The sequence below is a fragment of the Leishmania donovani genome, chromosome 36, assembly GCF_000227135.1.
Source record: "Leishmania donovani BPK282A1 complete genome, chromosome 36".
NCBI lineage: Eukaryota > Euglenozoa > Kinetoplastea > Trypanosomatida > Trypanosomatidae > Leishmania > Leishmania donovani.
Genome location: NC_018263.1, coordinates 202,334 through 220,421, shown reverse-complemented (window position 1 = coordinate 220,421; position 18,088 = coordinate 202,334). Strand labels below are relative to the sequence as shown.

At 57.8% G+C, this 18,088-nt stretch overlaps 6 protein-coding genes across 6 annotated transcripts; all 6 read right to left on the bottom strand.

Moving 5' to 3' along the window:
• Positions 1-213: 213 nt before the first annotated feature.
• LDBPK_360780 (protein kinase, putative) lies at positions 214-1,584 on the bottom strand (the record flags this gene model as incomplete). Its single annotated transcript, XM_003865146.1, has 1 exon — positions 214-1,584. The coding sequence occupies one exon, from the start codon at positions 1,582-1,584 to the stop codon at positions 214-216; it is 1,371 nt and encodes a 456-aa protein (XP_003865194.1).
• A 2,675-nt stretch (positions 1,585-4,259) lies between these two features.
• On the bottom strand, positions 4,260-5,039 carry LDBPK_360770 (hypothetical protein, conserved; the record flags this gene model as incomplete). Its single annotated transcript, XM_003865145.1, has 1 exon — positions 4,260-5,039. The coding sequence occupies one exon, from the start codon at positions 5,037-5,039 to the stop codon at positions 4,260-4,262; it is 780 nt and encodes a 259-aa protein (XP_003865193.1).
• A 2,331-nt stretch (positions 5,040-7,370) lies between these two features.
• LDBPK_360760 (MP18 RNA editing complex protein, putative) lies at positions 7,371-8,060 on the bottom strand (the record flags this gene model as incomplete). The annotated part of the gene is made up of 1 exon (XM_003865144.1): positions 7,371-8,060. One exon carries the CDS (start codon positions 8,058-8,060, stop codon positions 7,371-7,373), a length of 690 nt encoding a protein of 229 aa, XP_003865192.1.
• Positions 8,061-8,820: 760 nt separating this feature from the next.
• Positions 8,821-9,627, bottom strand: LDBPK_360750 (hypothetical protein, conserved; the record flags this gene model as incomplete). Its single annotated transcript, XM_003865143.1, has 1 exon — positions 8,821-9,627. One exon carries the CDS (start codon positions 9,625-9,627, stop codon positions 8,821-8,823), a length of 807 nt encoding a protein of 268 aa, XP_003865191.1.
• Positions 9,628-10,508: 881 nt separating this feature from the next.
• On the bottom strand, positions 10,509-13,361 carry LDBPK_360740 (hypothetical protein, conserved; the record flags this gene model as incomplete). The annotated part of the gene is made up of 1 exon (XM_003865142.1): positions 10,509-13,361. The coding sequence occupies one exon, from the start codon at positions 13,359-13,361 to the stop codon at positions 10,509-10,511; it is 2,853 nt and encodes a 950-aa protein (XP_003865190.1).
• Positions 13,362-15,668: 2,307 nt separating this feature from the next.
• Positions 15,669-17,060, bottom strand: LDBPK_360730 (hypothetical protein, conserved; the record flags this gene model as incomplete). The annotated part of the gene is made up of 1 exon (XM_003865141.1): positions 15,669-17,060. The coding sequence occupies one exon, from the start codon at positions 17,058-17,060 to the stop codon at positions 15,669-15,671; it is 1,392 nt and encodes a 463-aa protein (XP_003865189.1).
• Between the last annotated feature and the right edge of the window lie 1,028 nt (positions 17,061-18,088).

Genomic DNA, 18,088 nt, shown 5'->3' with positions numbered 1-18,088 from the left:
CCTCCTTTGCTCATACCTGCTGAGCCTCATCGCCAAAGAACGGGATCCGCCGAAACGAGGCTAAAGTACCGGCGAGCACACACACAAACGCACATCTACACACACTTGCGAAGTCCACAGACTTCGCTCATTAAAAAAGGCGACTCCCACGCGCGAAAGGGGACAACGGCTTCTATCATTCAAGGCGAAAGAGCAGAGGCGCAGCGATGACGGTCACTTGCGCACCGCTGCCTCACGCGCGACGGGTCTGCTTTCCAGACCAGAGGCGGCAGACGTTGCCGAGCGGAAGGCGGGGCGGGCGTACGCCTTCGAAGATGATGCCTCGTTGACCGCGCTGGTTGAGGTGGGCTTCACAACACTGCGCTGCGGAGCCGCCCCTGCGGCGGCGCTGCTGCTGCTGCTCGTGGCGGGTCGCGTGACCCCAGATGTACCGGTGCCCCCTCGAGAGCCGCCAGCGGAGGCGCTGCTGACGGACGTCTTGCGGCTGGCGGTGCTGCCGGCGGCCTGTCGCTCCGCGCGCTGTCGTTGATCGGCGGACGTGGAGCTACGGCGCAGCGCGGCAATTTGCTCGTAGATGGCGTCCCTGTACTTGGCCAAGGGCAGACGCTGGCTGTCGGGGAGAGAGACGGTGATGGGTTCGGTCGCCACCGGTTCGTCGTCAGGACGGTGAAAGGCAGCGACGTACGGGTGCTCCAGGGCCTCGGCGGCAGTCATGCGACGGTTTGGGTTGAAACACATAAGGCGCTCGATCAGGTCCAGCGCGTCGGCAGAAGCGCTTGGCAGCAGCTCAGCGAACGTGCGTCGATGCGCGCAGTGAATGTCGCGAAGCATCGCGTGGGCAAACTGCGAGTTGGTCGCCGCCACATCCGCCGCGGAGGGCATGCCCGTCACGCTGCAGATCAGCTCCAACTGGTTCGTGGTGGATCGGCCGGGAAAGATGGGCTTGCCCAGCATCAACTCCCCAAGAATGCAGCCCACAGACCACATATCCACGCCCTTAGTGTATCGTGTCGAGCCGAGCAAAATCTCCGGCGGGCGGTACCACCGTGTCGCAATGTAGTCCGTTAGCACCGGCCGCGACGCCTGCTCACCCTCAAGGGACAGGATAGAGCGCGCGAGACCGAAGTCAGCCACTTTCATTGTGCAGTCGCTGTTTACGAGCAGATTGCTTGGTTTCATATCACGGTGAAGAATCTCAGCAGAATGCAGGTACTTCATCGTCTTGAGCAGCTGGTAGATGATGAACTGTTTGTGAATTTCCTCCAAGATGTTTGCCCTAATCACCACGTGCAGGTCGGTCTCCATGTATTCGAAGACCAGGTATATGTCGCGATCGTTGAAGGCACGATGAACGTGCAGCAGCTTGATGATGTTCGGGTGGTGCAGCCGGTGCAGAAACATGATCTCGCGGAAGGTGCGCTGTGCATCGGTCGAGTTTTGGAAGGCGTCGTAAATTTTCTTGAGTGCAACGACGCGGTTGTGTTTGCGCTCCAGGGCGCGCCAAACGATGCCGTAGGCACCCTGTCCTAGCTGTGCTTGAATCTCATACTTCTTCACAATATGCGACTCGATTTCGGCCGACATCTTGGCGTCGTGAATGCAAATGCCCAAGATACACGGAGGACAACCTGGGGAGGGGGAAGCAAGACACGCGCACAGAGCCAGTAGGACCTCAGCAGAACAGTTGTGGTGATGAGAGAAGCCCAAGGAGAGGCTCAAGATAAAAAAAAATGATAAGACTTAAGTGGAAAGCTAACCAGCCTCACACTCACATGTACGACACAAGAGGAGCGGGCGGTGGTGGTGGTAGTGGTGTGTGTGTGTGTGTGTGTGTATGTAGACTGCGAGGCCGTCGAGGGCGACGATGGGGCAAACAAAAAGATGGGGTGGCGTGGATATCTAGCATACAAGCACGTAAACGCTGCGGCTGGCCTTCGTAGCGTTCCTCTAAAGCATCAAGCCCGGGAAAAGAGGAAATGCAAAGCGACAAAAATCACAACAGACAACAAACAAAAAAAAAACGGGTCCAAGGAAAATCGAAAAAGGGAATGCGCACACACACACACACACGCGCGCGCGCACATAGACAGACACACACACAGGCAGGCAGGCAGGCAGGCAGGCAGGCAGGCAGGCAGGCAGGCAGGCAGGCAGGCAGGCAGGCAGGCAGGCACAGCAGCAAAGTGAGATCGAGGATGACACGCCGGCGCACAAGAAGAGATTGATGACGCCGCGGCAGGGAGAGAAGCAGAGAGAACCTCGAAGCGCGCAAGGTGCAGTGCAAGATAGCAGGTATGAGAACGGGAGGTGGTGGGAAGGACGGAAAGGCGTGGCGAGAAAAAGGGAGAGTTTGTGTACAAGGAGAGAGGGGAGAAGTAGAAGCAGAGACAACGGCACGTGTGTCGATGATGTTTGGGGAATCTGAGCAATGACAGGCGTGTAAAGAAGACACTGTAGGTGAAATATAGAATTTGTGGATGTTCACGGGGGAGAGGAATTTGTTTGTGTTTGCGGCTTCTTGCTTTATTGTCTGTGTGTTTTTCCCGTATTTTTTTTTTCGTCAGGAGGGCAGGGGGGCGGTTACTACGTCCTCGGCTGTTGATAGTGGCGCACGGTGGACGACAACGAATGCGTGTGCGAGTTTGACGTTCACACGCGCAGAATCACAGCGTGAAGAAGAAAAGGGAGCCGAATGGGTGGGGGAGACGAAAAGGCTGGGTCGATGGCATGTGCGTGTGTGTCCGACCGGGAGCAGAGGGGAAAGTGAGGCAAGGGGGAGTATCCAACAACGAAAAAAAATAGTTTGAAGAGCGCCAAGCAGAGCAGATAATTTAGATGGCAGGGGGAAACGGTAGATACGTCTCGATGTGACAGTTAGCAAGTGCGCTTGGCGGATAGGAAACCGACAACGCCCGGCACCGCGTGAGTCCCGTTTGTAGATGCAGTGGTGGCCAGGTGCACTGTTGTATGTCGCTCCTTACCCTCAGAGAAGGGTGGTTGAAAGGCGTGGTTTGTGCGAAGGATGACCTCGGTAGAAGGCTCGGTATCCGTCTCACTCGCTGAATGAGAGCAAGTGCAACGAATTGTCCGAGGAGCGGGGGCTCTTCTCTCTTTTTTGTCGGTGTGTCGTGTTTCCACCTCATTTTTGTGTGTGCGGTGGGGGTGTGGGGGAGGTTGAACCTCGGCGATGTCCACCATCCACCGCGGAAAGAAAAAAGGGCCGACGAAATCAAAAGAAGGGAAAAAGTGTGCCACACAATCATACACACCCGCGAATCACACCAGTGCATGCAAATAAAAGAGACGCACACCCACACATGTGGCCGTAGTGTTGGCGTCCTTTTTCCGCTTCACCGAGCCCGTTATGCCACACAACATGAGTCAAGCGCCACTCTAAGCCCGGCCCCGTCACCAGCCCCATCCGCGTGGTGCAAAACAGCGCTAGACACTCGGCGCAGCAATGAGACGACTCACTAATCCGACAACAGGCCCTGCCTCAAGCCCTAAACACATGCCCGCCTCGCAGGTCGGCCCACAGCCGCTCCTCCCATCATGCCGGCCGCCACCTGTTGCATCCCCCTCGCGGTGACACTCAGCCCCCCCCCCCTCATTAGCAGGCAGTGAGAGGGGTGGGTGGGATACGTTCCAGTCTCCGTAACGCCTCGCCTATCATGTGGATGGCTCAGACGTGTGCACTGTCGCCTGTCGCCCTGACGCACCGCCAACCCAGGACCTGGACGCCGGCATCCCTAGCGATACATCGCCCTGACTGCCCCACGACACTGATGCTTGACCCTGGAACCACCACAAGTGGTTCGGCATTGGCCGGGATCAAGGGGCTTGTCTAGCGCCCCCACACATAGATTGGGGGTGCACTAGGCCTTCAGCATACGACGCACTGCGGCGTCTTCTGTCCACCGTGTCATGTTTCGATGAATCACCAACAAACCAACAGGATGGCGGAGAAGTTCCGTTTTCCAAAGAAAAGAAAAGTGTCCCCGCTGCGCCACGATCGAGATGACGGCACGGAGAAAAAGGGAGCATCATTACGCTGAGCGCTCCCAGAAAAGGAGAACAGCGACAAAAAACAGCCAGTGAGTGTGCAATGTGCCCGCGCGGTGCAGAACAGCATGCGTGAGTGAGAAAGGGACGGAGAGAGGGGCACGCGCTTATTATAAAGAGGAGGAAAAGAAAGAATGGAAAGTCAACAAGGCCGTGTCGAGACATGGGGACAGGGTACTCTGTTCATCATCAGGCAGCTACTGCGAATTCTCCTGTACGTACTTGGTAAGCTTTTCCTTCTGTTTCTCAACGCGCTCTTGCACTTCGCGCTGCAGCAGCTCCAACGACTCCACAGTCAACTCCGACAGCAGCGACACAATGGACAGCAGCATCGCGCGCTGGGCAGCAACAGTGGTGAATAGGACCGACCTGCCGCTGGCGTTCCGCTCCTCAATCGTGGCAGTGCTGTCAGAGACGCCGCCGGGCGTGCTTGACGGCGTGACGTCCGTCGCCTTTGCAGGACTGCTGCCGGCGCCAGAGCTCTTCTTGGGTCGAGGAGACGAGGCTGCATCCGCGGATGCGGTCCTGCCGAGAATTTCGTCCAGCGCCTTGGTTGTCAAGCGCTTTGCCGCTGCCTTACGTTCATCGGCGGTGACCTCGACCCCGTCTAGCTGTCGCAATCCCGGGCAGCAGTGCAACACGAACTCGCGGTAGTACGGGTGCTGCGCACATGGATTGTCACGCAGCCACAGCACGCTAAGCGTCGGCAGCACCCGCAAGGCAGTCACCTCGCGAAGGTTCGCCACCTTGTTCTTCCGCAGATACAACTCCTGCAGCATTTCGCATCCTTGCAACGCCTTCAGCGAGGACACGTTGTTCGCTGCGAGGGCGAGCACTTCGAGCCGGGGAAGCTTCGCTACGAGTGAGATGTCAGTGAGTCCCTCACCCCACATGTCAAGCCGCTGCACATCGCTCAACGACTTCACCTTCGTCTTCTCCAAGACGAGCTTTTCGGACAGAGCCTTGTCAGTGCCCATGACTGACCTTGCAAAAGGAAGCCGCGGTGATGATTGCTCTGTGCACAGGCTGAGCCTCCCCCTCAAAGGGGAAAAAAGGATAAGCGCCTGGTCAGAAGAGACGAGGAGAAGACGAAAACGAGAACGTCAATGAGAAAAGCACGGGCATCAATAGCAGCGGCCGCAGAAGTTTTTGGTTGCCGCCGCTAATCGTGTTGTAAGTCTGTGGTCCCGTGTGTGCGTGTTTCTGTGTGTTTGCGTTGTGGCGGGGAGCGTACATACACCGCACCATGCAACGGTGTAGCGGGGAGAGGGAAAGGCAAAGGAAACGTCGAAAGCCCAACGGGTACAACAAATACGAAAGAAGACGGAGAATGCTGAGAGCAATGTAGGAGTGGCGTCGACTACCCAGGCAACGCCAGGGCGGCGCGCATGGACGACGACGAGCGGGGAAAAGCGAGGACGGAACCCAACACGGCACGGAGAGCGAAAGGCAAGGGAACGAAAAAAAAAGCTCTCATAACAGTTATTGCCTTACAAGAGAAGAGGCAGACAGACGCACACGCAGGCACGCACAGAGAGATGCAACGAGACAGCTGTGGAGGTGTGGAGAGAGCGAGGAAGGGAGAGAAGGGGGAAACGTTAGGGGAAGTGAAGGCTGCGCGGCAAAGGGTGAGGTGCTTGCACAGCGGCCCTTGTTGCAATAAAACGAAAAGCAGAACAAGTAAAGACGAGAGCTGCTGCTTCTTTTTTTTTGGTTTGTTTCGAGAACGGGCAATCAGGAGATTGAGAGAAAAAAGGAAGAGCACTGCTTGGCGGGGGCAACCTGTAAGAAATAAATATAGACGCTAAGGTACAGGAAGAGCGGTGAGTGAAACAGGAGGCACTGAAAGAGCCACACAGCGCGGCAGTAAAGCCGGAGGAGGATGGAGACCAGAATACCAAGGTATGGGCCGTGGCGCAGATGCCTCGACGTGTCTGTTCCGTGTAAGTGCAGCTTTTCGTTTCCTCCTCTGTACTTCAAGAGTCAAAGACGCTTCTTCCCATTCGAGCAAGCGGTTGTATGCGTCGTGTCAGCCTGTGTGTGCGTGCGTGTGTGTGTAGGCAAGGTGTGTGCACGAGTGAAAGTGGAAAAGCACAGACTCTCCTCACAAAACAATGAAGAATGATACGTGGGGGGAGTGTAATGAGATATATACATATGCACAGCAAGAGAGTGGGAGCGGAGGAGACTCGGACTAGGAAGCACTGGAGTAGTGCCATGTGCAACGCAATGAGCGCCGACCCCAAGAAAGCGGGAAAAAGGGTGGGGGCAGAAACCAAAGTGGGCCCACAAACCACGACGGGAGAGCCATAAAAAAGCGGAGATGCGCACACCCACGTATGTGTGCGTTTTGCCGGGCATGAGAGGAGAGAGAAAGATGCAGAGTAGGGGGAGAAAATGAGTAGGGTAAGGTGGCGTGTGTCAGCAGAAGGCAGCGAAAGCAGCAGGCCGGGCATTGTGACGCCTTCAGCAAGCACACGCACACACGGTTTTGCGTGCGGGGTAGCCCGTTGCTCGCGTGTTGGGCCGACCCCTCTTATGCGCTTGTATCCCTCTCCCACCCACCCCGAATCCAACCGACTCTATAGTTGCACAGAGATTGGAGAGGGGAGAGAAGGCAGCGCACTTCGACGGAGGATTCCCGGAGGGATAGCGAGGTCCTCTACGAAGCGAGCCCGCGTGTCCGGTGCCAAGCGCGACGAGACGAGAAGTCCCTTTTCTTCGGTCGGGAACGGCAGGAAAGAGGGGCACTTGTGTAAAGGAATTGAGAGTTATTGCAGTGTAAATACCGATGCGCACGAAATGGATTGGGTGGGTAAGTGGAAGAGTCAGGAATCTACCCAGGTCGGTGTCATCGCACAGCATGCCTGTGTTCGCTTTCCTGCATGTGCATTGGGGGGAGAGAGCAGCGAAAGATGTCCAATACCACAGGAAGTGCGAGAGAGAGTTCTATTGCACGCCACCGCAATCAAAGCCATTGCGCCAGTCCCCACGCCTGCGGATCAAATCCAGCAGCCTCGCGCTTACTCAGAGTGCGCACGTCAACATTTCAAGGAAGAGAAACACATCAGCAGGCAAGAGCGTCGCCTGCACAGCAACAGCGTACGCTCGCACTGACGCTCTGTCGGTTGAGCACCTGCTCGCCTCAAGGAACGAAAGAAGAGTTCCCGCCGCAAATGATCCGCCTGCACTCGATCCTGCCCCCTCTTCTCTGCCTCGCCCTTAAGTGGTGCGATAACGGGAGAAGAGGGGAGGAGGCGCGCCGAGGAGCAGAGGCGAGTCGGAACCGCATTCTCGATCCGGCGCTCTTACGGCGTCTTCTGCGTCGTCGCGCTAGCATCGCCGTCCTCGGCCGGTGCTGCGCTGCTTGTGGGATTGTCGTTGCCATTGTTCAGCTCACCCGTCGCCGCGTTCACCGGCGACGGAGGGGAGCGACGGTCTCCGTACACGACGCTTACCTGGCCGTGCGGCGGTTGAACTTGGATGTAGGGGAAGTAGTAGTACTTGTTGCACGACGGCTCCATTTGCGGATTCAAGCGCAGACGGCCATTCACGCAAACCACATTTCCCTCGCTCAGTTTAGCGCGGACCTCTCGGGAAAAGACATCGCCATAGCAGCGCACAGTGTGATGGTCCTTCTCCACCACGCACTCTTGGGCTTGGTTCGCCGCGTCCAGGCTTGTCGTGGTGAGCGTGAATTGGGTGACAGCGTCTTCGAAGACGTAGCCGGTTTGGATGTCATGCACCACGCCAACGAGTGTCACGCAGTTGATCGACGGCGCGCGCTGGCCGGATCGACTCGCGCTAAAGGCGGCACCCTTTGTAGCAGAGACGTCGCCTGATGAGGTGCCGCTGGTGATGCTGCAAGCGCGCATCGCGACACGTGAGACTGCAGCGCGCGTGTTTATCACCGACTGGGACTGCATCGCAGAGGTCAACGGATGCTCCATGGTCGCCATCGGCCGTGTCGCTGCAGCAGAGGAAAGGCGCCGAAACATGTTGCAGTCGTATGGCCCTCTGTTGCCTCTCGCAGCGGAAAAAAAAAATACGCCAGAGGAGATCCACAAGCAAGCTGGATTTGAAGCAAGGCAACGCACGTGCGAAAGGAGAAAGGACGCAGCGATGAGGTTGACCAAAACAAGGCGGGACTGCGTCGAGACAGAGTGCAGGAGAGAAGAATTAAGTGAGCTGATAGAGGAAACTGAAGAATGGTATGGAGACAAACTGGGGGGGGGGGCAAGCTGAATGAAAAAGAAACAGGTACTTTTCGGCCGCGAGCGCGCGAGCAGATAGCGTACACCTGCGCATGTACAGCACACGCCCTCGCCCATGCCTAATCGCCTTGCGTACAACCAGTCAATAAGAATGACGATAGAAACAACACGCCGGCGGGAAAGGGTGTGGCACGTGTACCAGAGACGCGAAAAAGGTCCACAAAAATGCACCCACGATCCTGCGTGGGTATAGCTTTTCTTTTTTTTTTCGGTTGGGTACACCCATGGGAAACAAATCGCCAGCGGGTGGCTGCCGGGACATGGACCCCAGTAGAATTCTTCGTCACTACCGAAGCAACAAAGAAAAGCATTTTTTGAGTACTCATGCGCAGCGAGCGCTAGCTGATAAAGGCAGGCACACCGCTGGCGCTCACAGATGCACACCAGCCCAGGCGCGTACACAAGCACAGGCACAGCGAAAGCGGAAGCTTCGCGCGGTACACTTCGGGAAAAAAAAGACACCCAACAACACCAGAGGCAACGCTCATAGAAACCCTGGCGGCAGTGCACGCACGCTACCCTTAAAATGGTCCCTTGCCACCTCAAGCACCGGCACTGTCACCACCTTTTGCAAATCGCCGTCGTACACGTCCTCCATGCGCAACTGGCCGCTGGCCACCACCCATCGGTGAAGGGTCAGCTCCTCGGCCCACGCCTTTATGCGGCGCAGCTTGTCCTTCTCCGACAGCATCGAGGATGGCGCAGCAGTCTGGCTCGTGCCGCCAGCCTTTGTGGTGTCGCTGCTCTCCGCCGCTGGAGCCGCACGCCAGCACGTTTCCACAGCACCGGGAGACAGCGCGCACCGCACGGCCAACAGCTCAGGTGACCCCATCGACACCCACAGGAGCAGCACGGCGCAAGATTGATTCGTCAAAGTTGCAGTGGCGATAGTGCGCTTGCCAGGCACGCCCTCCCCAGACGGTCCTGGCGCGTGAGAGGCCGGGTACCCGCATTGCACTGCGTGCACGTATACGGAGAGATGCGCCATGTTTACACACGACACCGTGACAGCAATGGCGTTCTCGGCGGTTAAGTGCCGCTCGTTGAACACCTGATGTTGCCGGCGCTTGATTTCCTCCCAGGAGGCGGAAGAGCTGGTGACTTTTCGATCCTGCGCGCATGCGGGATCGGTGCACCGACGCAACAAAGACGAAGACGACCCATTAGCGGAGTCCACGCAGCCAGCGATCTTAGCGAGACGTGTCGCCTCGCGCAGCGACATGGTGGGGCCGCTCGAGGACGCCGTCGTGATGTTCCTTGAACCGGTAAAAAGCCGATAACAATGCCGCATCTGTAACGTACCCTCAACTCGCTGGAGCAACGACACACAGACACAGAGAGCCACAAAAGGGGCGGCACCGGCACTGCGTTGTGATCAGCAGGGTGGAAGGAATCAGGGGAAAGGAGGGGGAGGGGGAAGTTGTGTGGCCAAGTAGCTTCCGCACGAGGTCCGCCAGAGAGAATGGAGAAACGAGCAAGTAGTCGAGCTAAAGCTGAAAGGCAGTGCATCTTGTTGCAGCTGCACTCTCGCGGAACGTGACCTCTTCATCGCTCCGCTTTGCACTTGCATCTCTACTGCTTCTCCCCCCTCCCCCAGAAGAAAAAGCGCAAGGCAAGGCGGCGGTGGTTGTACGATGTGGGCACAGGTCGATCACGGGATGCGTTACCGCTGCAGAACGTTCTAGGCTATGAACCATCCGGGCCGTGCGACAAGAATAAAAGAAAATGAGGGCACGGCTGTGAAGACCTCAAGCGCAGCTGGAGCTATCAGGCCCTCACCTCCTGCTCAGCGTCCTGAAACAGCAGTTGCCATTTCCAACGGGTGTGTGCCCATCTTCTTTCGTTTTGTTTGCGAAGCGCTTGTGCGCAATGTCTCAGAGGAGCAAACCTCACGGCCGTCTAAAGAAGTGTACACATGTGGTTGCCACGCGCTCGGGCTCTGGACCTGTTGCACTGCACCAGTCGGAGCCGCCATTCTATTCCCCACCTTCCGCGGAGGCTCCTCTCCTAGCCCGCCCCGTCGCCAAAGGTCGGCGAGTTCACATGCCGAAACAGAGCAGGGGAGGGAGGGACGGAGGGGGGAAGACGAAAGAACACCTCGAGAGGCGTGCGGAGCGCAGACAAAAAAAAATATATAAATTAAAATGTATACCAGCCAGCTGCGACTGGGGCTCACAGCCCATCCACTTCGTTCGGAATGAAGGTCCGTGCGGAGGGTATTCGGTACGCCTCCGTTGTGCCTCCAGCCGCGCACTGCCTGTGTCGGTGCAGCGGGGCGGTCGCACGGCTGACCCGCTGCAAGGTTGCCGTGCCTTTCACAATAAAGTGGTGCAGCAAGAGGCTTTGGTCCTCCATGCAGCGCCGCTGCAGCTCGGCGCGACATAGCTTCTCCAGCGTGGAAAGGCGCGTCAGACGCGCAGCGAAGAGGGTAGCGTCAGCCGGTACAGTTAATGAAGCCGCGCCACCCGTGAGCCCTGCACAAAATGTGGCAGGCTCTTTCGATGGGGCCGCCGGTGCGCGCCTGGCTGCCGTTGAGCCGCTTGGTGAAAAGCGGCGAAGGTCGCGATAAGCGACCAGCTCAGGCGACCGCGCTCGTGGGTACAGGGAGGAGGACAGCGACGACCGCCACGGCCACGCACTCGCATGTTTATCCCCGTCAACTACGTCAAAGGACATGAATGGACGTGTCCGCACAGCGCGGGGGGGCACGGGACTAGTCCGCACTGCACTGCTGTGCCGCCCATCCGGCTCGCGCGAAGCCAGAGGTGAGGCGCTCTGCTCGCCGTAGACAGCATCAAAGAAGCGCTTGTAGTGAACGTAGCTGCCGAGTCGCTCACGGCGGTGGCCCTGTAGGCGATTCACCGCCAGCAATGTCTTCCAATCTGCATCGATGCCATGCGGCGGGCTGCTCAGAAGGCCACCGCTACTGGTGCCGGGCAACGCAGCGCGCTGGCGAAGTCGAAGCGCCTCGTTGGAGGGGTAGCGAACGGCGCCTCCCGAAACGTGATCATCCGTTGTGTCATCCCCAGCGGAGGGGCTCATGTGGCAACTCGCGGCCGAGGTGGAAACCAGATTCACGCTAGCATTCCACACAGGGCTCGACGTGGTCTGGGACGCACCAGGCCCCTCCGTCTGGGCTGTGGAGATCCTTGAAAAGTTCCCCACGCCGGCGCACAAGACCGTGCGAAGCGACGGTGACGAGGTTCGCGCGGCAGCGGCAGCGCGTGCAGGGGGCAGCACGGCGCTTCTTGGCAAATCTTCGCGAGGCGCTGTAGTGTCCGCCGACAGCCGCGGTTCGAGCAGGCTGCGCCGTCGCAGCGCCACGGATGATGCGCCGAGAGAGTGAGAAGCAGATGAGAGGCGAACGGCAGCAGGTGATGTGCTCACCAGGTGGGGCACTAGAGACGTCCTTTGCCTCCTTTGAGGTCGACCCCGACCGTCTTCCCGACTTGTACGAGGTTCTAGATGCACGTCCGCCTTTCCTTCCGCGTGCCGCGCCGCCGCATCGTGATGATCGCTGTGAGTGGCGCGCCAGGGCGAGAACAGCCGTGCTTGGTGCACCAATGACGGTGGTTCGCTTGTAATGTGCATGAGCGATGATGCTGTCTGGGGCATCTGCACGGATGAGTAGTCCAACATGCGAGATGCAGCAGGTGAAGAAGAGTGGGACGCCTGTGGGTGAGGCACGTGACCAGGCGAGCCGCGGCGTGTCTCGGCGTCAGAGCCTGCGTATGTGATGCGGGGTGTCGTGGATCGGTGCGGCAGCACGTCAATTGCGGCGCGGCCTTCCTGGGCAGGCCCGAGGCAACGCCGACCTCGGGCACTGTCAATAGACGACTTCAAAAAACAACGCACCCGTTCTGCAGCAACGGCGTTGGCGGCGGTCTCGGTCGCGGTCGCGAGAGGAGATGGCTTCGCCCTGGGACCGGCAGCCTTCGCATTCGGCGCGTTTGGAGCTTTCGGGTAGCAGTGGTCCTCGAGAAACCGCGTCGACGCACCATCGTCCATTCGCGAAGACGTCAGCAACAGTCTGTCGCCGTCGCCGTAGTCCGCGTCGGCACCCGCTGCGGCCCACATGCGATACACCGAGAGCACAGCCTTGTGGGCTTGATACAGGCATCGCCGCTCCTCCGTCTCGCGCGTCTCGAGCCGCACGCGGTGCTCTTCCTCGGTGTACAAGACGCTGAACCGCAACGGACTGGGTGGTGCCTGAAGCGCCGGTGCATACTTCTCAGCCACCACAGCACCTGTTGTCGGCTGCGCAAGCGGGGGCGCACACAGCATGGAGGATGGAGACGACGACTTCGATGAAGAAAACAATTGGGGGCTTTGCTGTCCACCCTCGCGAGTTCCACTGCGCATCACGACGAAGTTCGCATCATCGGCGCTGGATTCCGCGCCGTCCAGAGCTGGACTGGCGCCGCCCTCAGGGAGAAGAGCAGTGGCTCCTCGAGATGGGGTAGAAGACGCAACGCCCGACGCCTTCTGCCCGTGGTCGTAGAGCGACAGCGTACGCGTGCTCGATGGCGGCGAGCGCGCACTATCGCCGTGGTGCGAAGAAAAAGAGGAAAAGTCCGACGTGGGGATGTATCCCTCCAGGCTGTTCCTTAGCGTGCCACCGGATGATCTCCTCGGTGGCGGCTCGCTGGTACCCCCGAGCGACAAGCTGTGCCCTTCTGGGTGGCCACTGGATGGGCTGACCATGGCCGTCGTCGATGATGCGCACCCTTCAGGGATGCTAAGAGGGCTCGGGCACTCGGAGAAGCCAGGTCGCCGCGCTCGACCATCCGTGTGTGCAGACGGGTTCGCAGTTCCCACGAGGGGCGAGAAGGGCGAGACGCGTGAGTAGGAGCCGTCATCGCCGCCGGCAGAAAGTCGGCGGCGGTGGCAGCCGCTGCTGCTTCCAGCGGACGAAGACGCTGAAGTGCAGCGCGGAGAAAAAGGTGGTGAAACCGGGGCGACTCCCACGTCGCTGCTGCGATCACCCGCATGACAAGAGGTTGTGGCCAACAAGTCCGCAAACATCTTGGCAGATTGAAATACTGAAAGTGTCACCCCGCCGCCTGCAAAGAGGGCACCGCTTTCTATCGATTTGGGGGGAGGGGGGCGGTAGCTGTCTTTGGAAGCAGCACCGTTGGTTTCCTTTTTTGTGCCGAAAGATCACTTCGCAAACTTACGCATCACCAGGTAGTCGATAGCAGCTCTTTAGAGGACGAGAGCAGCGCTCGGCATATGTTTAAACGAAAAAAGGCCAGAGAGACAGGAAATCTAGCATCTAACGAAGGCGAGGGAGATGAGAGTACACAAGAGCGTGAGAGGCGGAAGGAGACGGTGAAATAAGAGCACCGTGCACGATAAGGCCACAACCAAGCGGGGAATAGCTTCTGCTCATTGCACAGAGAAGGAGAAAGAGCAGACGGCGAAGGTTGTCCTCCACCACCCTTTTGTTTCCAGTTTGCGGGGCAGTGACAGACAAACGTTGCAGCTGCACGTCTAAAGCAGCGGCAGAGCGCGCACGAGTTCAGGTCTTGGCCGCTTCGCGTAAGCAAGGAGGGTGAGGGTAACGGCAAAAAGATTTCAGGAGGAGGAGAGAGAGAATGAAGGGGAGGGGCGGTGTAGACTACGCGATGCCGCACGAGAATGTTGGCGATGGAAGAGCGCATAGATGAACAGGCAAGGTAAGTTGCGCGCACCCACTCTTGGTGCAGTGACGCAATTCTAGCAGCAGGGAGCACCCTCCATTGCCCATAGAGTGCCATAATCTCCTCGCCTTACTGTTCCTGAGCAGAATCTGATGCAGCGCGCCATGCCGGGCAAAGCGCCCGTCCGTCGGAAAAGAGAGGGAGGCCATCTCTGACTGCTGATGCTGCCTTTTAGCTGTCTTTTGTTTTCCCTTTTTTTCCCTCGTAGACGGCGGGGCCTTCACCGGTCTGCGGTTGCGAGCATGTGGTGGTTGGCATTCCCACACACATGCACACAAACGTGCATGACGCCCTTTCCATCTTTGAAAGACCACCGCTTCAAGAGAGGTGTGGCAAAATGCGTGCGCGTGTGCAGGGGAGGAGGGTTCATGGAAGACGTCGTCATCTGCACGGTATCCGGCGTGCTTCTTCAACCGCGAGCAACGTGAGCGAAAACCGCGCACTTGAGATGGAGAGAAGAACGATGACCTTCGCTTACACACGCTTGCATCCATGCGAGCTGTAAAGCGTCTCCATGCAGCAGCGCAGCGCTCATGGCTACTCGAGAGAACACCACAGGGCAATACGCTCAAAATAGAAATGTGCAAAAACAAAGCGGTGTTTGGGGAAAAAAAAATAGAGAGAGAGGAGAGGCTGCTTGCTCATCTTCATTTTGAATCATGGCAAGAGTCGCAGCGACGAGTGCCAGGGGGGGGATAGGTGAGGAGAAGTCATTCTCGCAGGAAGGCGGATGGGCAAGGACCCAATAGAGAGAGGAAGAGCTGCGCCAGAAAGAGGGAAAAGGTACCCCGAACGCGCCCAGCTCCGCACGCATCAAAGAGCCGTAGACTTTTCTCAGACCTCAGAGTGTGCATAAAGAGGGGGTAAGGGGGAATATATATATTCATACATATATGGACGGAAGAGGGGAGAGTCGAAAAAAAAAAAGCGGCAGACTTACAACCTCGAAGCACATAAACAGAGAGAGAGGGTGTGGGTGGGGTGTGGGTGAGGGGCAAAGCACGAGAATCGGGTGCAGGCTCCGCCACACTGAAGAATTCCTGTTTGTTCCTCAAAGACGATACAAAAGCGCACACAGACACGTGCATGCGAACAAAAAAAAAAACGTTCAAACGCCAATCTACACCGAAAAGAAAAGAGACCAACCCAACGCACGCAAACAAAGCACAGGGGCACTTGTCGTATCGTGGCAAGGCATCTGCGTAGCCGTGAATGGTCATTGAAGTTGCAGGAATCCGGTGCAGCAGGTGTGGCCCTTTCCTGCCTTTACACGCGCCTTCCCTGTCGAGGAAGAGGGGCTGGGCTACGTCTGCATCACTCCAACACAGCTGTTGTCGAGCATGAAGGCGAAAAAATAGTCAGGCACACGGCAAGTACAGCGCCTGGAGCGGTGAGAGGAAGAGAACATAGCGATAAGCCAGCTGGCATGCTTGATAATCATTTCACGTACGAAACGCTGCTCTTTCGACCATACCAGAGCAAGTCAATGGGCCTCGCTGCCCGCACCCCTCCTCCTCTCACCTTCCAGAGAGCGCAACGAAGCAAACAAGTAAAGACACCTCTTCTTCCCTTGACGGACAGGTGTCTCAACCGCTTAGCGTACCTACCGCTCGCATTTTTATCCTAATATCTAGTCCTCCTTGGGCCTCATCTCCCTCGCCTGCGGCTCAAGAGATGTATCCCTGATCCTGGTCTCCACCTTCACAACGTCCTCCCTATCCTTCCGGGCATCGCGGAAGAGCACCGGGCAGGCGTCAATCACCTGCGCGGGCAGAATGGCGTCAAAGCGCGTAATGCAAATTCGGTGAAACAGCACGTTGCCGAGCACAAGAAACACAAACCCGATGAGCTGCACCACGTTGAAGTGCTCCTCGAAGACGGATGGGATGAGGAGGCACACCAGCCACACAGTTACGTTGCGCAGGGATCCAATCATGACAGTGGCCGTCGCCGACACGTACTTGATGACGCTCATGTGGCACGCGTTGTAGAAAAAGCCGGAAAGGAGATAGACTAAGATGAACACCTTGCACTCCAACGACTCTCGTATCTGCGCAAACGCGAGGACCACGTCATCGTAGGGCACCTTCAGCGCCGGCTGCAGCTGTTGCACCCATGTAACGTTGGTGTGTAGAACGCCAGGTCCACCAGAGGCCAAAAACTCCTCTACAGCCGCCAAATTGTGGCCCCAGGTGGCCATTGGCACCAGCTGCAAGAAGGCGAGCAGACTGAGCGACATGCCGATACCGTAGATGCCCTCTGTCCCCACCATCTGCAGCGACGGAACCTTGTAGAGGCGGATCAGCCGCTCCTCACACACGCCTTGGTAGGCGTGCAGAATCTGCGCCATCAAGACAAGGAGGTTGCCCAGCACCTGATTCTTGTGTCGCCCGTGTGAGGTGCTCTCGAAGTCGAGCCCCCGTTCGAGAAGGTTGCTCAGGCCCACCAAAAAGACACCTAGAACGACGCAGCCCATCCCCCACAGCTCCACCTTCGTGAAGCGGTAACCTAGCCAGAAGTGCGAGATGAGGGCAATCCACACAACGGTGGAGCCGCACAGCATCTGGTACACAGAGGCGTACGTGAGCGTCAGGCCGACGTTCTGCACTATACTCGCCAAAAAGTCCGCGCCAGACGGCAGCAGCCAGAGAGACGGGTTGCAGGGCAGCGCATAGTCCTCGCCCGCCACCAATTCGCCTGAGGGGGCAGCAGTAGTAGCCTTCCTGCTGTCGTACAGACGGGGTGCCACATACTTCTTCCACACAAGCGTGCAGACGAGCATTACGAGGCAGCTTGTCTCTGCGCAGAACATGAAGAAGGCTTGCGTAAAGGGGTGGGCAAAGGAGTAGAGCAGCCGGAAGTGAACGGCGTGAGAACCGCCTTGGCCGCTCGTGGGACCCGTAAATCCATCAGAAGCATCAATGGTGTCGGCCCACTTCAAGCTCAGCGTCTGCACGGTGCCCCAAAAGAGAAAGAGGATGGCGAGAGCGATAAACACTGCTGAAGACAACGCGTCGGTCATGGCTCAAGTTAGGCGCTCCGTGTAGAAGGAACAGAGAAGAGAAGATGATTGCGCCGCTGGTTGGCGGCAGCACACGCAGGGTTGTTGGTAAGACAGAAAGTAGGAATCAATTGAGCATCAAGAAGTAGCGACGAGGTGAACAATTTGTCCTGGTATCTCCAAGAGCGCCGGTGTGCGCACGCATGGGCGTTTGACTTCGTCGGCAAGTTAGCTTTTGTGTGCCAACAGCTGTGCTCTTCGCAATTGGATGGAGGCGTGAGGCGCCGCCGATCAGAAAGCGCGGACGTCGTGAGCAACGCAGAGGGAAATTCGAGGTTACACCTACAACACAAGGCACCTGAGACCGGTGATTCGTGAAATACACAAAAGTGACGCGGACAGGAAAAAAGGGAACAAGCAGTCGATGCACGTCAACTAGGTTTAACGTGTCCAGCGAGCACACTCGAAACAGACACATAGTGTTCCAGAGAGAAGAAGAGGAAGGTAGCAAGAACGAATGGTATTGAGGCCTTTCCGGACACGGTATCATATTCACGCCAAGTAAAACCTCCCGAGAGCGCATGCGACAAAAACACATCTTCGCCGCTCACCACCACCACCGCCACAGCGCACGCCGTGCAAACGGAGGACGAACTCATCACGACGAACGAAACGCCGCCCCACAGGCACACCCATCACACAGCCGCACCCTCGCCATCCTGCCCTACGCATTCACGCTGTCTTGGGCGACAAACGTCTCTTGTATGTTTTCATGCGCCCATCTAGCGCGCCCAAGTCAGAAAATGTATACGCATCCAACCGCAGCGCACCCACCTCCTGTGGCGCCGCGACTACATCCGGGTCCTCGAGGGCGCAGCGTCCAGCCGCCGGATCGGGGCCACGCGTCTAGGCAGGCTCCTCCTGTCCTTCCTCGTCCCTTCCTTCGCACACGTGCTGCGCCCTCTCAGTCGCTTCCAGCCGCGGCATCCCACAAGGTGGTGTGGGCACCCTTCACACCGCAGTCGGGAGGGCTCGACGGCGCCATTTGC